General features: G+C 45.7%; 1 protein-coding gene across 2 annotated transcripts in view; it reads left to right on the plus strand.

Moving 5' to 3' along the window:
• ITSN2 (intersectin 2) overlaps window positions 1–18,267 on the plus strand; it is a 1,173,023-nt gene that overhangs the window by 746,504 nt on the left and 408,252 nt on the right. For both annotated transcript variants that reach the window (XM_085610587.1, XM_085610588.1), the window contains one exon: window positions 974–1,095. In XM_085610587.1, the coding sequence (XP_085466713.1) occupies window positions 974–1,095 (122 nt within the window). The remainder of the gene's footprint in view (window positions 1–973; window positions 1,096–18,267) is intronic.

The raw sequence follows: 18,267 nt of genomic DNA on the forward strand, positions 1-18,267 counted from the left end.
GACCTCCAAGACTCACAGCACTACCACTACATACGTCTCATGCACGCCCTACGTTCACACATACGCAGCGACGCATCACTCCCGGAATACTCCCCCACGGAGGATAGACTGTTATTAGATCCCATTCTAGAAAAGCCCACATCCACCATTTACCGCAAGCTCATAAACAATATGCCAGACCCTCTAGTGGCGCTTCGGGCAGCATGAGCCCGGGACATAGGCACCATAGATGACAACGACTGGCAAGACACCATACAGAGTCCGCGTGATCTAGCAATTCGCTCAAGGTTCAGACTAGTGCAGCTAAAGATCCTACATTGCATTTACTATCCTCGCACACACCTCTATGCTCGGGGTAGGAGTCAGTTGGCCCCCTGCGTGAGGGGCTGTCAAAAGGAGAGCTCCTTTTATCACATATTATGGGAGTGCCCTGAGATAGTTCCCTTCTGGACTAGGGTCACAGACACTATGTCTGCTGTAGTGGGCGATACAGTCCCGATGGAGCCAAAGTGGCTGCTGCTCATGATTAAAGGGGACACTGACTGGTCCAGATATGTGGAGCTCTGGCTAGCATTGGCAGCGGGGGTAGCGAAAAGAAATATTGCTAGGGGATGGGGTCACAGGCACCTCCACAATGGGAACAGTGGAGGCGAGACCTCGATTGGTGCCAAAGGGCCGAAGAGACTATATACAAAAGTAGGGGCTATATCAAGAAATGGAGGAAAGTTTGGGAGCCCTGGTCGAAATACAGAGAGTAGGAAGGGGTTTCAGGGGTGTAACTACAATAATGGTGTATCCCACTTGTGTCCTCATGTGTCTCTATTGGTTAAATGCAAGGTTATTCCCTGTCATGCCTCTTGGATATTGTCTGTCTTTATATGGTCCTATGAGCTATGTTAATAAAAGAAAGATTTCCCCCCAAAAAATTAAAAACTTCACACAAAGAACTAAGATTGTGTTTCTTTTGATTTAGGAAATCACGGCGGTACTTCAGAAAAAAGGAAGTCTCTTGCTTTTGTTAATTACACTGCTCTATACCCATTTGAAGCAAGGAATAGCGACGAGCTTGGCTTTAATGCTGGGGATATAATTCAGGTAAAATCTTTCCCTTTTTTACTTTTAGGAAGACGTTTCCTTCACTGTGTGTATTACAAATGTTGTAATGATAGCCAAGATATTTTCTTCACAATAAAATGAAATGAAAGAAGATATTTTGTTTGACACATCAGTCGCCTGTGCTTTGTCATGCTGCAGAGATAAAAGGTTTGTGGTATTTCTTTACATCAACACTGTCAACAAGCAAGTCTTGTGAAGAGGTGTCTTGTGAAGAGTTGGAATGAAGGTGTTAGAAAAGTATTGAGTTCATGCAGGCCTAATGATTTTGTAGACTAATTGCATTCACTGTAGGAATTTGTGATGGGCCCTGTGGACTACATTTGAATCACTGCAGACCCACTCAGCCTTTCATTCTCATGTGGTGAAGTAAATTAGTGCGATTGAGGGGGTAACAATAAATATCTATTATTCAGCAGCAGGTTATGTACTAATCAAAAAGGTTTTATTTCCCCTTTTTAATTGAAATGACTATAGTTTGAATCATTCAAGGTGAATTTGCATTTAGTTCAAATTAGCTTTCTTTAATTTCCTTTGCCCTTACTTATCCCAACACTACACTTTACCGTTCTCTCATAATTCGTTCAAACCTAGCCCTCATCTTCACCATATGTCTGATAACATTCACCCTAAATCTAACTTTCTGCCTTAATTGTTATACTAGCCCTAGCTGATTGTTTTTCAGAACGTATTTCCTGTCTCAGTTTTCTCAGGAATTGTGTTTTAGATGATTTGGTTAGAACTACATGAGGTTTGGAACCAAATGATTTGAATTAGTGACTTGTTGGCCTTTAGTTTCTTCTTGAAAGTAAGTATTTCAGATTTGAAATTGAGACATTGCTGCACTTAGTGGCATTTTCTGGGAGTGGTACAAAATTCTAGCTTGCCATCCATTGAGCTTTAGGCCCAAGAAGGTCATCCAGGTAAGTGCTTTTTTGTGTTCATAGGCTAATGGTTGAACTTTGAGACGTAGATTTAATGTTTACATGTAGTGCTGGATAAAAGTTTCAGTTTGATAAATAGATTAGGAACATGTCTAATGCTTTTGAGAAGGTTTATGTGATCTTGTTTCCTTAATTCCTTGGCTAATCTGTCAGAAGGGTTATGTAGGATGCAGATTTTTACCTTCAGTAGGTAGGTTTTTAATTGAGTTTGATTAAATCACGGCTCTTACCATCTGGTTAGGAATTGTAGGTATGATTTGTTAGCTAGTCTCTTGAAATGGTTGCTAAACTGATATACTAATCCAGCTTTTATCCCAGAAGAGAGACTGCTAAATAGTGATGGTGAAAAAGAATGCATGCAGGGTTGCTAGCTGTACAAGTTAAACTAGCTAATGTGTTTATACTTAGATGTTTAACTTCTAGGATTATCCACAATTTAGTTGAATTTAGATGAGCTGGTTGGAGTCTATTGGGGTATATTGCCTGAAAATCCTTTAGATGTTGACCTATGTTTAGATTGCAGAGCCATTGAGAGTCTTTGTTACGTATGAAACTGGACTATCTATTGAAGAAGGCATCAGATGTAGTGGGAGATGCATAATGAAAGAAGATGAGGGGTAGCTTGGAGACATGGGAGCGATTCACTACAGTCTGTTTACTTTTGAGAATAGTGATTTTCTAGTTTCATGGATTAGGTCATAATGGAATATTGGAATATTGGATGGTTATTTATAGAGCGCGAACGTTCGCTCCGAAGGGAGCATCTTGGCGCTGTAAAAACCTGGGACCAGATCAGTGGAAGGGCGGTGGAGGGTTAAATGGCTGCTTTAGTCCAGTCGTCAGAGAGATTAAAAATCCACGTTTTAAGGTGCTTCCTAAATGGTTTCTCATGCGTCTGAAGTCTAAGATGCCTTGGCGTACTGTTCCAGGCTCTAATAGCCAGGGTGCTGAGAGTTTTTCCGCCTTTGGACTTCAGGTTGAATTTAGGGGGGGTCATGAGGTTTTCTTGAGAGGATCTGAGAATGCGACCCGGGATGTAATGAGGGAAGCGTTTCGACAGGTAGACTGGGCCGGATTTGTGGAAGGCTCGGAAGGCTACAACGAGAATTTTGAAGAGTATTCTCTTGTGCAAGGGGAGCCAATGAAGGAATCTGAGGGCAGTGGAAATAGAAGATTTGCGTGGGAGTTTTAAGACAAGACGCGCGGCAGTGTGCAGGACACTTTGCAGTTTCAGTCGGGTGGATTTCTTGGTCCCTGCCAAAAGGCCATTACAGTAGTCCACTCGAGAGAGAATGAGGGCTACCGCAATGGTCTTTCTGGAATCGAGCGGGAGAAAGTCAAAGAACTTTCTCATGGATTTTATAATGCCAAAGCATTTACCTGCTACAGTTGTGACATGGGAATCGAAAGAAAGATCGGAATCGAAGATGACTCCGAGGTTTCTGGCCGATGAAACTGTCTGGGGTGGGGCAGCAGAGTTATCAGGCCACCACAGAGCGGGACAGAAGGATGCGTTCTTTCCAATGGGCAGGATCTCGGTTTTGCTGGAGTTACAGCGAAGATGGTTGGTGTCCATCCATTGAAAGACCGCTGTGAGGCAGCATTTGAGGTTAAGTTCGGCCGAGTTGGAATTGTCGTCGAGAGGGATGACAAGCTGAGTATCGTCGGCATAAGACGTGACAATTATGCCGAACGATTCTATGAGTGAGAGCAGGGGGATGAGATATATATTGAATAGGAGGGGACTTAGAATGGAGCCCTGGGGGACTCCACACAAGATCTTTTTTTCTTTGGATTGGAAAGGGCCCAGTGAGATGGTTTGAGACCTGTCACTGAGGAAGGAACTGATCCAGGCTAGGGCTGAGTTGGTGATGCCAATGTCCATAAGTCTGTTGAGCAGTATGGAGTGGGAAATAGTGTCGAATGCCGCCGTGAGGTCAAGAAGGATCAGGATGGCCTTCTTCCTCTGATCTTGGAGGTTTTTAATGGTGTCGGTCAGCTCGATCAGGGCGGTCTCGGTAGAATGTCTAGACCGGAAACCGGATTGCTGGGGGTGAAGTAGGTTGTGGGCATCAAGGAAGGACTTGAGCTCTTTGTGGACTAATTGTTCCGTGATTTTGCCCAGTGCAGGTAGCAGGGTGATGGGACGAAGGTTAGTTAAATCAGAGGGGGGTTTGTTTGCTGTTCGATATGCACGTGCCACTGTTCCTCAACATTCCTGAAGAACCGATTAGTCTCAGGAGTAAGAGATATCAGGGTTTTAGAGAGTAAAATCACACATTGTTTGAAAAGCACAAGTCATTTTTATTATACCTTAAAGTCGTGGCTCTTTCATATCGTTAGTCTTGTGGACAACCTGACACTTAGTGTCTGGACTGGAATCTGCTACAGGTGATGTTAAATTAGAACTTTGAATGCCGGTACTACAAATGCATCAATGCATAATGTACAGCCTTTCCCTTTTATTCTTCCTCTTTACTCAAGCCTATGGACACCCTTAACACAACTACTTTTATTCAACCACACACTGTTCTTCTGAACCTGTTTTTTTCGCGCTCATTTATTTTTGATCTTTTTTTTTTATCTGTTGATTAATTATACTTCATATTACAGACATCACAGTCCTCATTAAACAATGTTGTTATAGCTTGTTTACCTTCTGACCTTCCCCCACCTGCAATGTACCCCATGGCTTTCATTTTTTAAGGTTCACCCAAATAATATAATTGATTAGAAGAAATGAAAAATTAATTGACTGACTCCTAAACCTGCAGGAGGCAAACTCATGAAGCAAATCCTTCATTTAAAAAGAACATATAGAGTATCCAACACATTATAATTCTAGAATTTACATGGCTCTAAACTTGTTAAGAAGGGAAATCTTTATTTTGACAAAGGACGTAGATAAGCAATAACTGCCACATGTGAAAGAAACCGCTGTGTGATCTTTGCATTGCATAAGAAATTTTGTCACACATACATATCGTCCATTGTTTCCTCTACCAGATATGTATTTGCATTGCGTGATTGAACCTCCAGTGTGTTACCCAACTTTATTAGCTATTAGCAGAAGACTGAATTTTATTAATTGAATCCCAGGGGACTCTCCTTTGCTGGTTTGTGCTGCTGCTTTGGGGACTTCAAGTACAGTAGTCCCCTTGCCCGGAAAAGGTGGGGGCACGTTTAACACACACATGCTGGTTAGTGCTACAAAAAAGCATGTTTGTCCCCGCTGTGTTGGGATGTGCACGGGGGGGCCCTGGCCAAAAGCGGGCCCCTCTGTGGAACATCAAATGCTGGTTAGGCCTTCTCTTTTTAGTTTCACATTTAGTTTCTTATTTACATAACAATTACTGCCATAAGCAAAAGGAAAACTGCAATTTCTCCTTCTTCGCCTCCTTGTGGTAAAAAATAAAAACTCCCATCCATTCTTGATAATTGTTTTGGGCCAGGGAGTGAGAGCTTTGAATGTAGAAATTGTAAGACAGAAAAGTGATTTTCCATTGTAACGAATTCTGTTTTAGACTCTACAAGGCTTGTCACTTTGGTGGAGTTTGGGGTACATTACAATAGTAATTCTGATGATAAACAGTTATTGAAAGATGACACGTTGTGCCTTAACTCCGAGTCATCAGGTCCTACTACCACTGCCTCTCCTATTGATTATTTAAAACTAAATAAGATCTTTATGGTAAACTTGTCTGCTTCGATTAGGTGCACCTTGCCCAGTTCCATGTGTATTGAAGAAAGGTAATCCTTTGAGGAATCAAGCTTTAAGAAGAAAATACCTCTAGTAAAGAGGCTTCCACTATAAATATCCCTTGTAAGGTTGGACATAACTGCAGCTCAGCAGTGTGGTCAGAAACAATCTCAATTAGGGTGTTCGTCTTAAAAACATGTCTTCCATCTTCCCTCTGTTACATGGTTCTTACGAATGTAGTAGGACTGTATATTGGATCAACAAACTTCATAATATAGGGACTGAGTCTACCTATATCATCAGTAAATGTCGGTTCGACTACCTTACAATACCACATCTAAACTCCTAAACCTCCAGAGTTATTGATGCTGTCTGTAACCTTGAACATGACCGCTCTTATTCCCAAGGAATTTGTGGAAACAGATCTAACCCTTTCGTTTCCCACTTTCGCATGCCAAAGCAGGGCTCGAAAAATCAAAAAATTGTTACTAGACCTGCAGGTCTAGTAACTTAAAAAATCTACTCAACCTAACTGTAATGCACTTGACCTCTGAGAGCAAATGTGACAAGTTAACAAGATTTAAAGGCATTTTATAGCTCATTCACTTTGTGAGCATTAAAGATGCCTTTAAATCTTACTATTTTGTCAGTTTGTCTTCCTACTTGAAAGGGCGAGTAGGACCTAAAAATAGCTTGCCCTAATTAAATCCGACTCGCAAATACGAGCGGGCGAGTTGATTTTTCGAGCCTTGCCAAGGTTCCACAAAAAGAAGAGACAGTAATGCATTTTCACATTTTTATTGAAAAGATCTAATCCTTGTAAGTAAAACATGAACTGCGAAGAGACACATTGTTATAAGTATTATTAGAAGGGTGAAAAACACTAACAATTCAACCATGGTAATTTTACCTAATATTGCTCCTGTCTATCGCTAATACTCCTACACTAGCGAGTGCATGGTGCGAGTACCCTTCTGCCTGACCCGGTTGGAATGATCTAACCCCATACCGTGGTATAATGTCTCAGGAAGCCATCCTCAGTGCATTAACGAATGCACTCTGTCTGAGTATGCAAGCCTACACTCATCTTCCTGCGCAGCTATCTCCCTTCTTAGAATGAATGTCCGGATATGCAGAGCGGATTGTCATTCACAGCTCTCAGCAGCTGCTGTGATAACTCCGATATGAAGTGCCTCTCACCGAAATCACAATAGATGATGCTTAAATAATAAAATACCAGCATTATCTCATTCTGCCAGAAATGCAAAAAAACATCTTAACTGATTACCATCTTTGCAGATGGGATACTCCATCACAAACATGATGGATATTCCATCCGCCGTATTACAAGTTCCATAGGGTATAATGAAACTGTAATATGGCGGACAGAATAGCTGTCACTTTTGTGATGGAGTATCCCTGTTCGCCAAGGTCGTAATCAGACCCTAAGTCTAGTTAAAAGAGTTGTCTACTACAAGCACAAAATATAGCAAGAACATCAGGTTCTAAAATGTGTCCCTGAAGTTAACGGTGCAGATTACAGGATAACAATGTCTAACGATAATAAATGTATGCGTGGCATTTTGTCGTGTTAGTGAAAAACATGTTCAAATCACCAGTTCAAAAAGATGCTAAGTTAGAAGGGAAAGCTAAAATGGAGACAAAATCAAATTCCTTTAACACCGTGATTGTGAGGCGACTGCTAATATTGCTTTCTTGTACTGTGAGCTTTACTGGGAAAGGTGTCCCTTTCCCTTCATGTGATTCCTTAGTTGCTATCCTACAACAGCTTCAGCAAGCTACTTGTTAAGTGTTCCTATTTAACCTAGTTGACAGAAGACAAACTGTCCTCAGCTTAAAAATAAAAACATGCACTAACTTCACTGCCTCTTCAGGAAAATATATGTTTCTTTTAATTATGTCAACCTAATAGGGCAGGTGAGCTGCTTTACAACTCTCAAAAAGACTGTTAAAGAAGTATTGTCAAACTTTTAGTACAAATTTCTTCTCTGTGAAATATTTTCTGGAATAACTGCAGGGCATTCATCAGATTCAGGGATTTTTGTTGTACCTCTTGGCTATTTTAAAAACCTAATGCACCAAAGATTGCCGAGTAATATATTATAGAAGTTGTTCACTCATCAGGATTATATAATGTACCAACTCAAAATAAATTCTCTCTCTTTTGTGCTGAACTGTAGAAATCAGAACCTCTGCTGATAATTTGATCACTCACCTAGTAAATCCCCATTTATCGGACTCGAGTGAGGCTTGCATTAGACCTACCTCAGCAGAAAGTCTGGTGGGGAATTTTATGGAACTGGTGCTGACCTCATTCGATTCTTCTCTTGGAATATCTATGGTATTGCTTCTATGTTGCAAAATGCTGAATAGTTGCAGTTTAGAACTACAAATGATATTGCTGCAAGAAATTATAATGTATTCCTAGATAGATATACCCTTATAATCCCAGCTGTTCCATTTACCTCAGTCCAAGCTAGGGAAGGGGTTGATTATTTGGGTATCTGTAGGATTTAATTGTGCTATTAGCAAATATTCTACTGGTTGTGGTAATTTACCAGCTTTCTTTCTGACTTTTGCCAGGAGGGTTACCATTTTACAATGATAAATTCAATCTCTCAATTTGCTCTAAAATACTAAGTCTCTCAAAACAAATGACTTAATTTACCAAATTCTTTTTTTTATTTAATAACGCTATTTTTATCTACCTTGCAAGTGAGTTCAGCCTCAATCTAGGAGCAGTCCATTTATATCCAGAGCTTGGCTGACTTCTCCCATTTGGTTTGCATTCCTCTAATCAAATCTAAGCAGGGAAAAGCGTTACTTGAAGCCCCGACTGCTAATAACTTGTGCAACGCCTCTGAAAGTTGTTACTTGATTTTGTCAGTGTTCCCACCATTGACGCCTGGGGTTCCAAGAAATTAATTGATTATATGTTTGTCTCCTATAATTTACATGATTTTATTAACCTGTGTTTTTTAGGTTAATCCCTTTAGCGTTCACAACCCCTTAATCTTCAAATAGACTGGTTTCTTCCCTCACGAGGACCATGGTTTGATTTGTTTCTTTCACAGGTACTATGCTCAGCCACACAAGTTGGTCGCTTTTACATCAGGACAAGTGGGAGAATGCTGGGTGGTATGAATTTTGTGAATTCTGCCCATTTAGAAAGTTACGTCACAGACAGTCAAGGAAAATGCATGAGTTCGAGGCATGTGGGCTGCTGAATTCATATCTGTGCATAGATCGCCGCCTAGTGTTGGGTCCGGATGATTGCACATTGTTGTCCTGGAAGAGTCTTCGAAGTATCACGAGATAGGTGGCTCCTCCCCTGGACTACAGTGCGCATGGGCATGGGTTTGGATGTGCTTATCTTAGCTCAAGTTCGGAAACTTTAGTTTAAGGCCAAAAGGCCTTTAGTTTCGTCGGTATTGTTCGCGTTCGGTATCGACCAGTTTATTTTGTGTTTTAGTAACTTCTTCACGCTTTTCGGATCCGCTTCGGTCCGAACATCAATCAACGCTCGACGATGGAATCGAGGACTCCTTTCAAGAGATGTCCTTTATGCCATGCGAAATACCCACACGTCGATGTCCATCCGGTGTGCAACAAATGTCTCTCACCGGATCATGATGAGTCGAAATGCATGGCCTGCGCCCGGTTCCGCTCGAAGAAGACTCTGCGGAATCGACGGGCAGCGAGATTGGAGGCACAGCAATCGGCGACTGCCCCGGCCAACATCTTCAGCACCGAGGATGAGGAAGCCGAGAGCGTTAGACTCCAGCCATGCTTCCGAACGTGAATCCCGATCGGAAGACGATGATGAGGTGATCTTCGAGGACGAAGACGTCGTCGGTGAGGTAGGAGACTACGATGAGGCCCTTGGGGCCGAGGAAGATAGCTCTAGCGAAGAGCTAGGCCAACCCGTCGTTACGGAGGCCGAGAGACAAAGTCGTCACAAGGCTCAGGTCGAGGGATCACCTGCGGGCCTTACCCAAGACCAGTCACACAGTTTTTCGGCCCCGCCTCAAGGCCCGGCCTCGAACATTTCACAGGAGCCATTATTATCGAAGACGACCGGATTTCATTCAGTGAAACCGAAACCATCCGTCGCACCGGTTACGTCAAAACCGAAAGTGAAAGCGGTTGCGATCGGATCGAAGGCCTCGAAGCCCTCCACTCCTTCGGCGCCGGCACAGGTCACCGAACACACCAAAAGAGATTTCGGTGCCGAGCTCACCAAGACGGGTTCCGGCACCGAGCCAAAGAAGAAGGCCCTCGGTCCCCACAAGGCGCCTCAGCCTATGGCACCGAAGATTACGGCCCCACCCACCAAGGTCAAGGTGGTCGATCCGTCAGCGTCGACATCAAAGGGTGCGGCGCCTAGCAAATCACCGGCTCCAAAAAGCGTCGATACCCACCTTCGGATCGACGACCCAAAGACTGGGAAAAAAATCGGATGCCGCTTCGACACCTGCCTCCAAGGTGCCTATCGGTTCCAAAGCGCCATCTGCGTTCACCTTACAACAGGTCTCAGCGTCGTTGCAACGCATCAGGGACCGGGCAACCCTCGAACCTGCGTCGGGTCCCGAAACGCACAAGGCCGCAAAAGCACACTCGGCGCCGGCGCACATCACATTTGGATTGCCGCCGCCCAAGGCACCGAAAATGTTCGAAATTCGGACACGTGTCCACCAAACACAGACACTATCCGCTGGACAAATCGATATCGAGCCTTCACAGGCACACTTTATCGACGCCGACACTGGTAGGCTGCTGCTCCGCAAGCGGAAGATCACACCCGAGAAGGGATTGGACTCATACAAGATTCCTTTGAAACAAAAGCTGCCAGCAGGTTCCACACCAGTGCTTCACGAAACCTTTCAGACCTACCTTCAGGACCCACCGTCTTTTTCTCCTACGCATTCGGAGGAAGACGTCGGAGAGGACTATATAGGGGATGATACCACTTACCCGGTGGATATCGATCCTGATGATCACATGCAAGACCCAGATCAGGCATGGGGAGACCCCACCGACCAGGGTAACGCACCAGATGCTCCTGACACGCAGCTTTATAATATAAAGACATCTCCCACGGAGGACACTGCTGCCTTTAATGCCCTAATAGAACGGGCTGCTGCCAATCATGGAGTGGAACTCCATTCTGACACTGTAGAGGAAGATTTCTTAGTGGACACGTTCGCCTCCTCTGAGAAAACCGTCAAAACTCTGCCAATGTTGAAGGGGGTTCTGAAACCTGCAAAAGACATTTTTAAAGAAACAACCAGGGCACGGGTGTTAAATCCCAGAATCGAAAAAAAATACAAGCCAGCACCCGGAGACCCTATGTACATTAAGGGTCAGTTACCATTAGACTCCATGGTTGTTTCTAATGCTCGCAAACGAGCACATTCACAAACAACGGGTGATGCTCCTCCCCCCGACAAGGAGTCCAAAGTGCTGGAGACATCAGGCAAAAGGATAGCAGCGCAAGCAGCAAACATCTGGCGCATTGCCAACACCCAGGCACTCCTGGCCCGTTATGATAGGTCACACTATGACACACTAGAATCACTGCTACAACACTTGCCAGATGAATACAAAGAGGCAGTGGAGCTCCTTATCAGAGAGGGACAACTCCTTACAAATGCGTCCATCAAATGCGCACTAGATGCAGCCGACACTGCAGCAAGGGCGATCAACACCAGCGTAATGTTGAGGAGGCACGCATGGTTGAGAATCTCAGGCTTCAAACCTGAAATTCAGAACAATATTCTAAATCAACCGGTCAACCCAGACTTTTTATTTGGCCCCGAGGTTGACACTACCCTCGAAAAAATTAAAAAAGACACTGAAACTGCAAAATCAATGGGGGCTCTGCAGTCGCAGCAGTTTCGGAGTGGCTCCTTTCGTCGCCCCGGGAATAGAGGAGCAGCTAGAGGTCAGGGGTCCCAGCAGCAATACAATAAAGGGGGTACGCAAAGTACCTATGATAAAAACAATAGAGGTGGATATCGTGGATCCAGCACCAAAGGCAGAGGACGTGGGTACGGCAACACCAGGTCCTCCCCTAAAAACAAACAGTGACGCCTTCTCCCTCCCCCCGACCACATAACACCTGTCGGGGGGAGACTCCAACAGTTCCTGTCAGTCTGGAAGTCCATCACCACAGACAGGTGGGTCAGGGAAATTATCCAGTACGGTGACTGTCTAGAATTAACGTCCACTCCACCCAACATACCGCCAAAGCACAGTCCTATGTCCGTAGAGCACTTGGCATTATTGCAGCAGGAAGTACTAAGTATGCTGCAAAAAGGTGCAATAGAAGTCGTGCCCGTCAACCAACAGGGGACAGGGGTGTACTCTCTGTACTTCTTAATCCCAAAAAAGGATGGATCTCTCAGACCTATACTAGACCCGAGACTCCTCAACCACTCCTCAACCACTACATTCTGTCGGAGCATTTCCATATGCTCACCCTACAGCAGGTTCTACCATTACTCAGTCAGGGAGACTTCCTAGCCACACTGGATCTGAAAGATGCGTATTTCCACATACCCATACACCCATCGCACAGAAAATATCTCAGGTTCACTATTCAAGGCCATCACCATCAGTTCAAAGTTCTCCCCTTCGGAGTAACAACAGCACCCAGGGTCTTCACCAAGTGCCTAGCGACAGTGGCTGCACATTTACGGAGACCGCACATTCACGTCTTCCCTTACCTGGACGACTGGCTTGTTCAGGCAAAGTCAGCCCAGCAATGTGCCAGCCACATGTCCCACACCATTCACCTTCTTCACAGTCTAGGATTCTCACTAAATTACCCAAAATCACATCTTCAACCCGCACACGTACGCCAGTACCTGGGCGTGACCATAAACACTCTGACAGCCACAGCTCAGCCAAATTTAGTGAGGATCAACAGCCTGCAACTGCTGATCACTAAGTTCAAACCTCAACACTCCCTTCCAGCGCGAGTCTTCATGCAGTTGATACTTAGGTTTGTTTTCGTTTTTATTGTATTCCCTGCTCTTAATAATCACCCTTGCCTACCAGCTCAGCGCATTAGCGTGCAGCGCTTGACCAGTGACTGCTGTTTTTAAACCCCCGTTTTGCATATTTGGTTCGTTTTCGTTTTTAAAGTATTCCCTGTTTTTAATAATTGCCCTTGCTTACCTGCACTGCTGTCACCTCAACTTGCACTCTAATTGAACTATCTCACCGCATTTTTTGCGGGTCCCTCGCCCTTGTCACGGTGGTGGCCATCTTGCGTGAGGAGCGATCCATTTCGCGCTCTAGTCTTCATCTAGGAGGCTCGACCTCCATAAATGGCAGGTAATTTCAGGGCTCGTCCTTACTCCAGCTTAGCGCATTAGCGTGCAGCGCTTGACCAGTGTACAGCCACTGCTGCTTTTAAACCCCCGTTCTGTGTACTTTGGTTTGTTTTCGTTTTTATTGTATTCCCTGCTCTTAATAATCACCCTTGCCTACCAGCTCAGCGCATTAGCGTGCAGCGCTCGACCAGTGTACAGCTACTGCTGTTTTTAAACCCCCGTTTTGCATATTTGGTTCGTTTTCGTTTTTAAAGTATTCCCTGTTTTTAATAATTGCCCTTGCTTACCTGCACTGCTGTCACCTCAACTTGCACTCTAATTGAACTATCTCACCGCATTTTTTGCGGGTCCCTCGCCCTTGTCACGGTGGCGGCCATCTTGCGTGAGGAGCGATCCATTTCGCGCTCTAGTCTTCATCTAGGAGGCTCGACCTCCATAAATGGCAGGTAATTTCAGGGCTCGTCCTTACTCCAGCTTAGCGCATTAGCGTGCAGCGCTTGACCAGTGTACAGCCACTGCTGCTTTTAAACCCCCGTTCTGTGTACTTTGGTTTGTTTTCGTTTTTATTGTATTCCCTGCTCTTAATAATCACCCTTGCCTACCAGCTCAGCGCATTAGCGTGCAGCGCTCGACCAGTGTACAGCTACTGCTGTTTTTAAACCCCCGTTTTGCATATTTGGTTCGTTTTCGTTTTTAAAGTATTCCCTGTTTTTAATAATTGCCCTTGCTTACCTGCACTGCTGTCACCTCAACTTGCACTCTAATTGAACTATCTCACCGCATTTTTTGCGGGTCCCTCGCCCTTGTCACGGTGGCGGCCATCTTGCGTGAGGAGCGATCCATTTCGCGCTCTAGTCTTCATCTAGGAGGCTCGACCTCCATATATCGCAGTCATGCAGACGCGCAGCGTCATCGCGCAGCGGGGTCGCCGGTCTTCCGCCGGAGTTACGCCAGAGTTCAGCCCGTCTGCGCCCGTCCGCGCTGAGGACGGGCTGCAGGTCGGGCTGGACCCGGTTTTCGTACCTTCGCTCTCTGGTAAGACATTTATGCGTTATTCTTCATCTGCGCTTTTGGCTCTCAGACCTCCCACATGCCCCTCTCTACATTGTTTTACTCCGCTGGGGTTATTACATTCTCGCCGCTGTACGGCCTGCTCTTCCTCTTTCCATCCCCTTGTCACCTGTTCTACTAGCTTCTGTTCTTCTTCCTCTAGGTCCACAGCTTTTCATAACACTGGGTTTCTATTAAATGCGCGCTCGCTAATCAAACATAATCTTGCCTTCCACGATTTTGTGGACGAAAGGCAGCCAGACTGGGTTTTTATCACAGAGACCTGGGCCACTGACTCCTCGGGTCATGACCTTCTTCTAGCCATTCCTGAGGGCTACTCCTTACATAGGCATGATAGACCTAAACGTAGAGGAGGAGGCATTGCCATTCTTTTTAAATCCTCCCTGCTATGTACGGTTAATCCACTTTCCTCGCCCCAAGATCGCTTTGAAGCTCTATACTTCTGTATTACATGTGCCCCTTCAGTCTCTTTTACGGGTATACTGACCTACAGGCCGCCTGGTCACAGAGCTAATTTTGCCTCGGACATATTGAGAATCCTTGAACCTTACTTCGGCAAGCCCTCCTTCACCATTTTAGGTGACCTCAATTTCCATCTCGATGAGGTTCACTCTAAGGATACTATATCATTGGTTGAATCACTCGGAGCTTGTGATCTCATTCAGCTTGTTACCAATGCTACTCACATAGCAGGTCACATCCTTGATGGGGTTTTCTCTAATGATCTAAGACTCTCCAGCGGCACACCTTTACCGTTGGTGTGGACAGATCATCTTGCGGTTCCTCTGCAGTTAGCCTTTTCTACTTCTCATTCGACTAAGAAAGGGACTACCCCTTTCGTTTCTAGAAGAAATTTTAGAAACCTTACGAATGAGGCTTTTGCTCCTTTTGTTCCTACACCAGAGGCTCTCTCCCTAAAAGACGCGGATGAGGCAGCACAAGATCTGCAGGATTCCATCACTAATGCAGTAGAAAAACTTGCCCCTGCATCCCTGCGATATGTAGCCCGGCGGAAACCATCAGCGCCATGGTTCTCGGACCATCTTAGAGTATTAAGACAGGGTTGCAGAAGCAGTGAGAGGAGATGGAGGAAATCCTGGGATCCCATGGATAGGGAGGCCCACAAGTCTGCTCTACGGGAGTATAAGCAGAAAGTGATAATGGAGAAGCAGGAATACTTCTCCAACCTTACCAGTTCACTCACCTCCTCTAGGGAGCTTTTTAAAATTGCTGACTCGCTGTGCTCCCTCCAACTTCCAGATCCCGTAGTCAGCTCTCAACGTCTTTGTGACGACATTGCAGACTTTTTTCATACAAAAATCCTTGATATTCATACTTCCTTGGAAGTACAACGTCTCTCCTTGGCTGAAAATCTCCCTCCAGGCATAAGTTCTTTTGAGACACTGGATATAGTCCCTTCCAGCCTCCTTTCTGTTTTTCCTTCTATGTCTCTGGAGGGATTGAATCTTCTTCTAGACAAGACGAAATCCTCCTCTCCACTAGATCCATTGCCTCTCAAAAAGCTAAAAGAGTGTAGGAACAGCCTCTTTCCTCCCCTACTTGAGGTGATGAACAAGGCAATTGTTCAAGGTACTTTTCCATCAATATGGAAGAAGGCCATTGTGAAGCCGCTCCTTAAGAAGCCTTCACTCGATCCCGGCCTCTTGAAAAATTTTAGACCCATCTCTCTGCTCCCTGCACCTGCTAAAATTCTAGAAGCACACCTGAATCGCCATTTATCCTCTTTTCTTGAAGCTTCGGAGTATCTTGACATTACCCAGCATGGATTTCGAAAACATCATAGCACAGAATCTGCCCTCACCTCTGTAGTCGACAACATCCGACGCAAGGTTGATGCTGGACAAACTACTGTTCTTGTGCTATTGGACCTCACAGCCGCATTCGACACTCTGTCTCCTGCCATTCTAACATCTCGGCTTAGGGAGGCAGGTGTCACTGGCTCGGCCCTGAGTCTCCTCAACTCCTTTCTCCTTGATAGGGAACAGAGAGTGATGCTCGGCAACCACCTCTCCCCAGCAAAGTCTTTGCAATGTGGGGTGCCACAGGGGTCGGCATTAAGTCCGACCCTGTTCAACATCTACGTGGCCCCCCTTGCTAGGCTAGTAAGATCGCAGGGGATGGAGGTGGTATCATACGCCGATGACACCCAGATCATGGTCTCACTCACTCAGTCCTCTGTCATAACATCTGCCTTTAGCTTCAGGTCCTGTATGCAACACGTTGCAGATTGGATGGTTACCAACTCCCTGAAGCTAAATGGCGACAAGACTGAGGTCTTGATCTTTGGGAAGGACCAAGATATCTGGTCGAGTGAGTGGTGGCCCTCCTCTCTTGGCACCTGCCCCACTCCCTCTCAATCTGCCAGAAATCTGGGTGTAGTGTTCGATACTTCACTCTCGATGTCCTTACAGGTGAATCGGACTGTTTCGACCTGCTGGGGCGTGATCAGGACGCTCAACAGAATTCGCAGCTATCTGTCTCTTCAAGCACGCAAGCAGATTGCAGTCGCCCTTGTTGGTTCCAGGTTGGACTATTGCAACTCTCTCTACATGGAATCCAACAAGGGCCTCATACATCGACTGCAAATCGTGCAGAACGCTGCTGCACGTTTTGTCCTGGATCTTTCCAGGGCCTCTTCTGCTACTGCTGCGAGGAGAGACCTCCATTGGCTGCCTATTCAGCACAGAATTTATTTCAAAATTCTGTGTCTGACCTATAGAGCACTCGAGGATGGATCTAAAGGCGCTATCAGCTCCCTGCTTACCCGTTACCACCCCACAAGGTGTTTGCGCTCTTCGGGACTATTCCAACTTGTTGTCCCTCGTTTTAAGCTCACCAGATGGGGAGCCAGGGCTTTTTCAGTCGTTGCTCCACAACTCTGGAACATCTTGCCGATGGAGATGAAGACCTTACCCTCTCTAGCGCTGTTTAAAAAGGCCCTAAAAACGTGGTGCTTTTCTAGAGCTTACACAGGTTGAGCTGCAGGGGCTTTGTTATGAGCTGGATTTGGAATTAGGCGCCTTGACGCCCATTGGGCTATGTTTGCGCATGATAAGATCCCTTTTATTATTATTATTATTAGGCATGATGGCCTCCTGCATTTTCATAGTCCCGCACGCGAGACTACATATGCGCCCGCTTCAGGAGTGCTTAGCACGTCAATGGAATCAGGCTCAAGGACAATTAACAGACCTAGTGTTGGTGAGCGGTCGGGCATACAACTCTCTGCATTGGTGGAATCCACAAAACCTTTGCAAGGGCCGACCATTCCAAGAGCCTGTTCCGCAAATAATACTGACGGCGGACGCCTCTCTCCAGGGATGGGGAGCTCATGTACTCAATTACACAGTGCAGGGACTATGGACGACACAGCAAAAGAAGATGCACATCAACCTTCTGGAACTGATGGCAATCTTCCTAGCCATGAAGGCATTCAAAGTACACTTATGCAACAAAGTTGTGTTGATCCGGACGGACAACATGACTGCCATGTACTACATACAGAAGCAGGGAGGAACACACTCTCCACAGTTGTCTCATCTGGCTCAGAGCATGTGGAAGTGGGCCATTCAGAGGAACATGTTCCTCATGGCGGAACACCTCCCAGGCAAGGACAACCAGATGGCGGATCTGCTCAGCAGACACAGCCACCAAATGCACGAGTGGGAGCTACATCCATCAGTACTCAAACCGTACTTCCAGCAGTGGGGTCATCCAGAGATAGACCTATTCGCCACAAGGGAAAACGCAAAATGCCGAAACTTTGCCGCCAGCTTCCCGCACCCACAGTCGCAGGGCAATGCGATATGGATGAACTGGTCAGGCAGATTTGCGTACGCTTTTCCCCCAGCGCCATAAATACCGCTAGTGGCACGCAAACTGCGACAACACTCACTGACACTCATCCTGGTTGCTCCAACGTGGGCACCCCAACCGTGGTACACCACCTTTCTAGAACTTTCCGTGGTGCCGCATCAAAGGCTGCGGATCACACCCACACTTTTAACGCAGAACCATGGCGAAATTCAGCACCCAGATCCGCAACAGCTGAACCTGG

The sequence above is a fragment of the Triturus cristatus genome, chromosome 6 (genome assembly GCF_964204655.1).
Source record: "Triturus cristatus chromosome 6, aTriCri1.1, whole genome shotgun sequence".
In the NCBI taxonomy this organism is placed as follows: domain Eukaryota; kingdom Metazoa; phylum Chordata; class Amphibia; order Caudata; family Salamandridae; genus Triturus; species Triturus cristatus.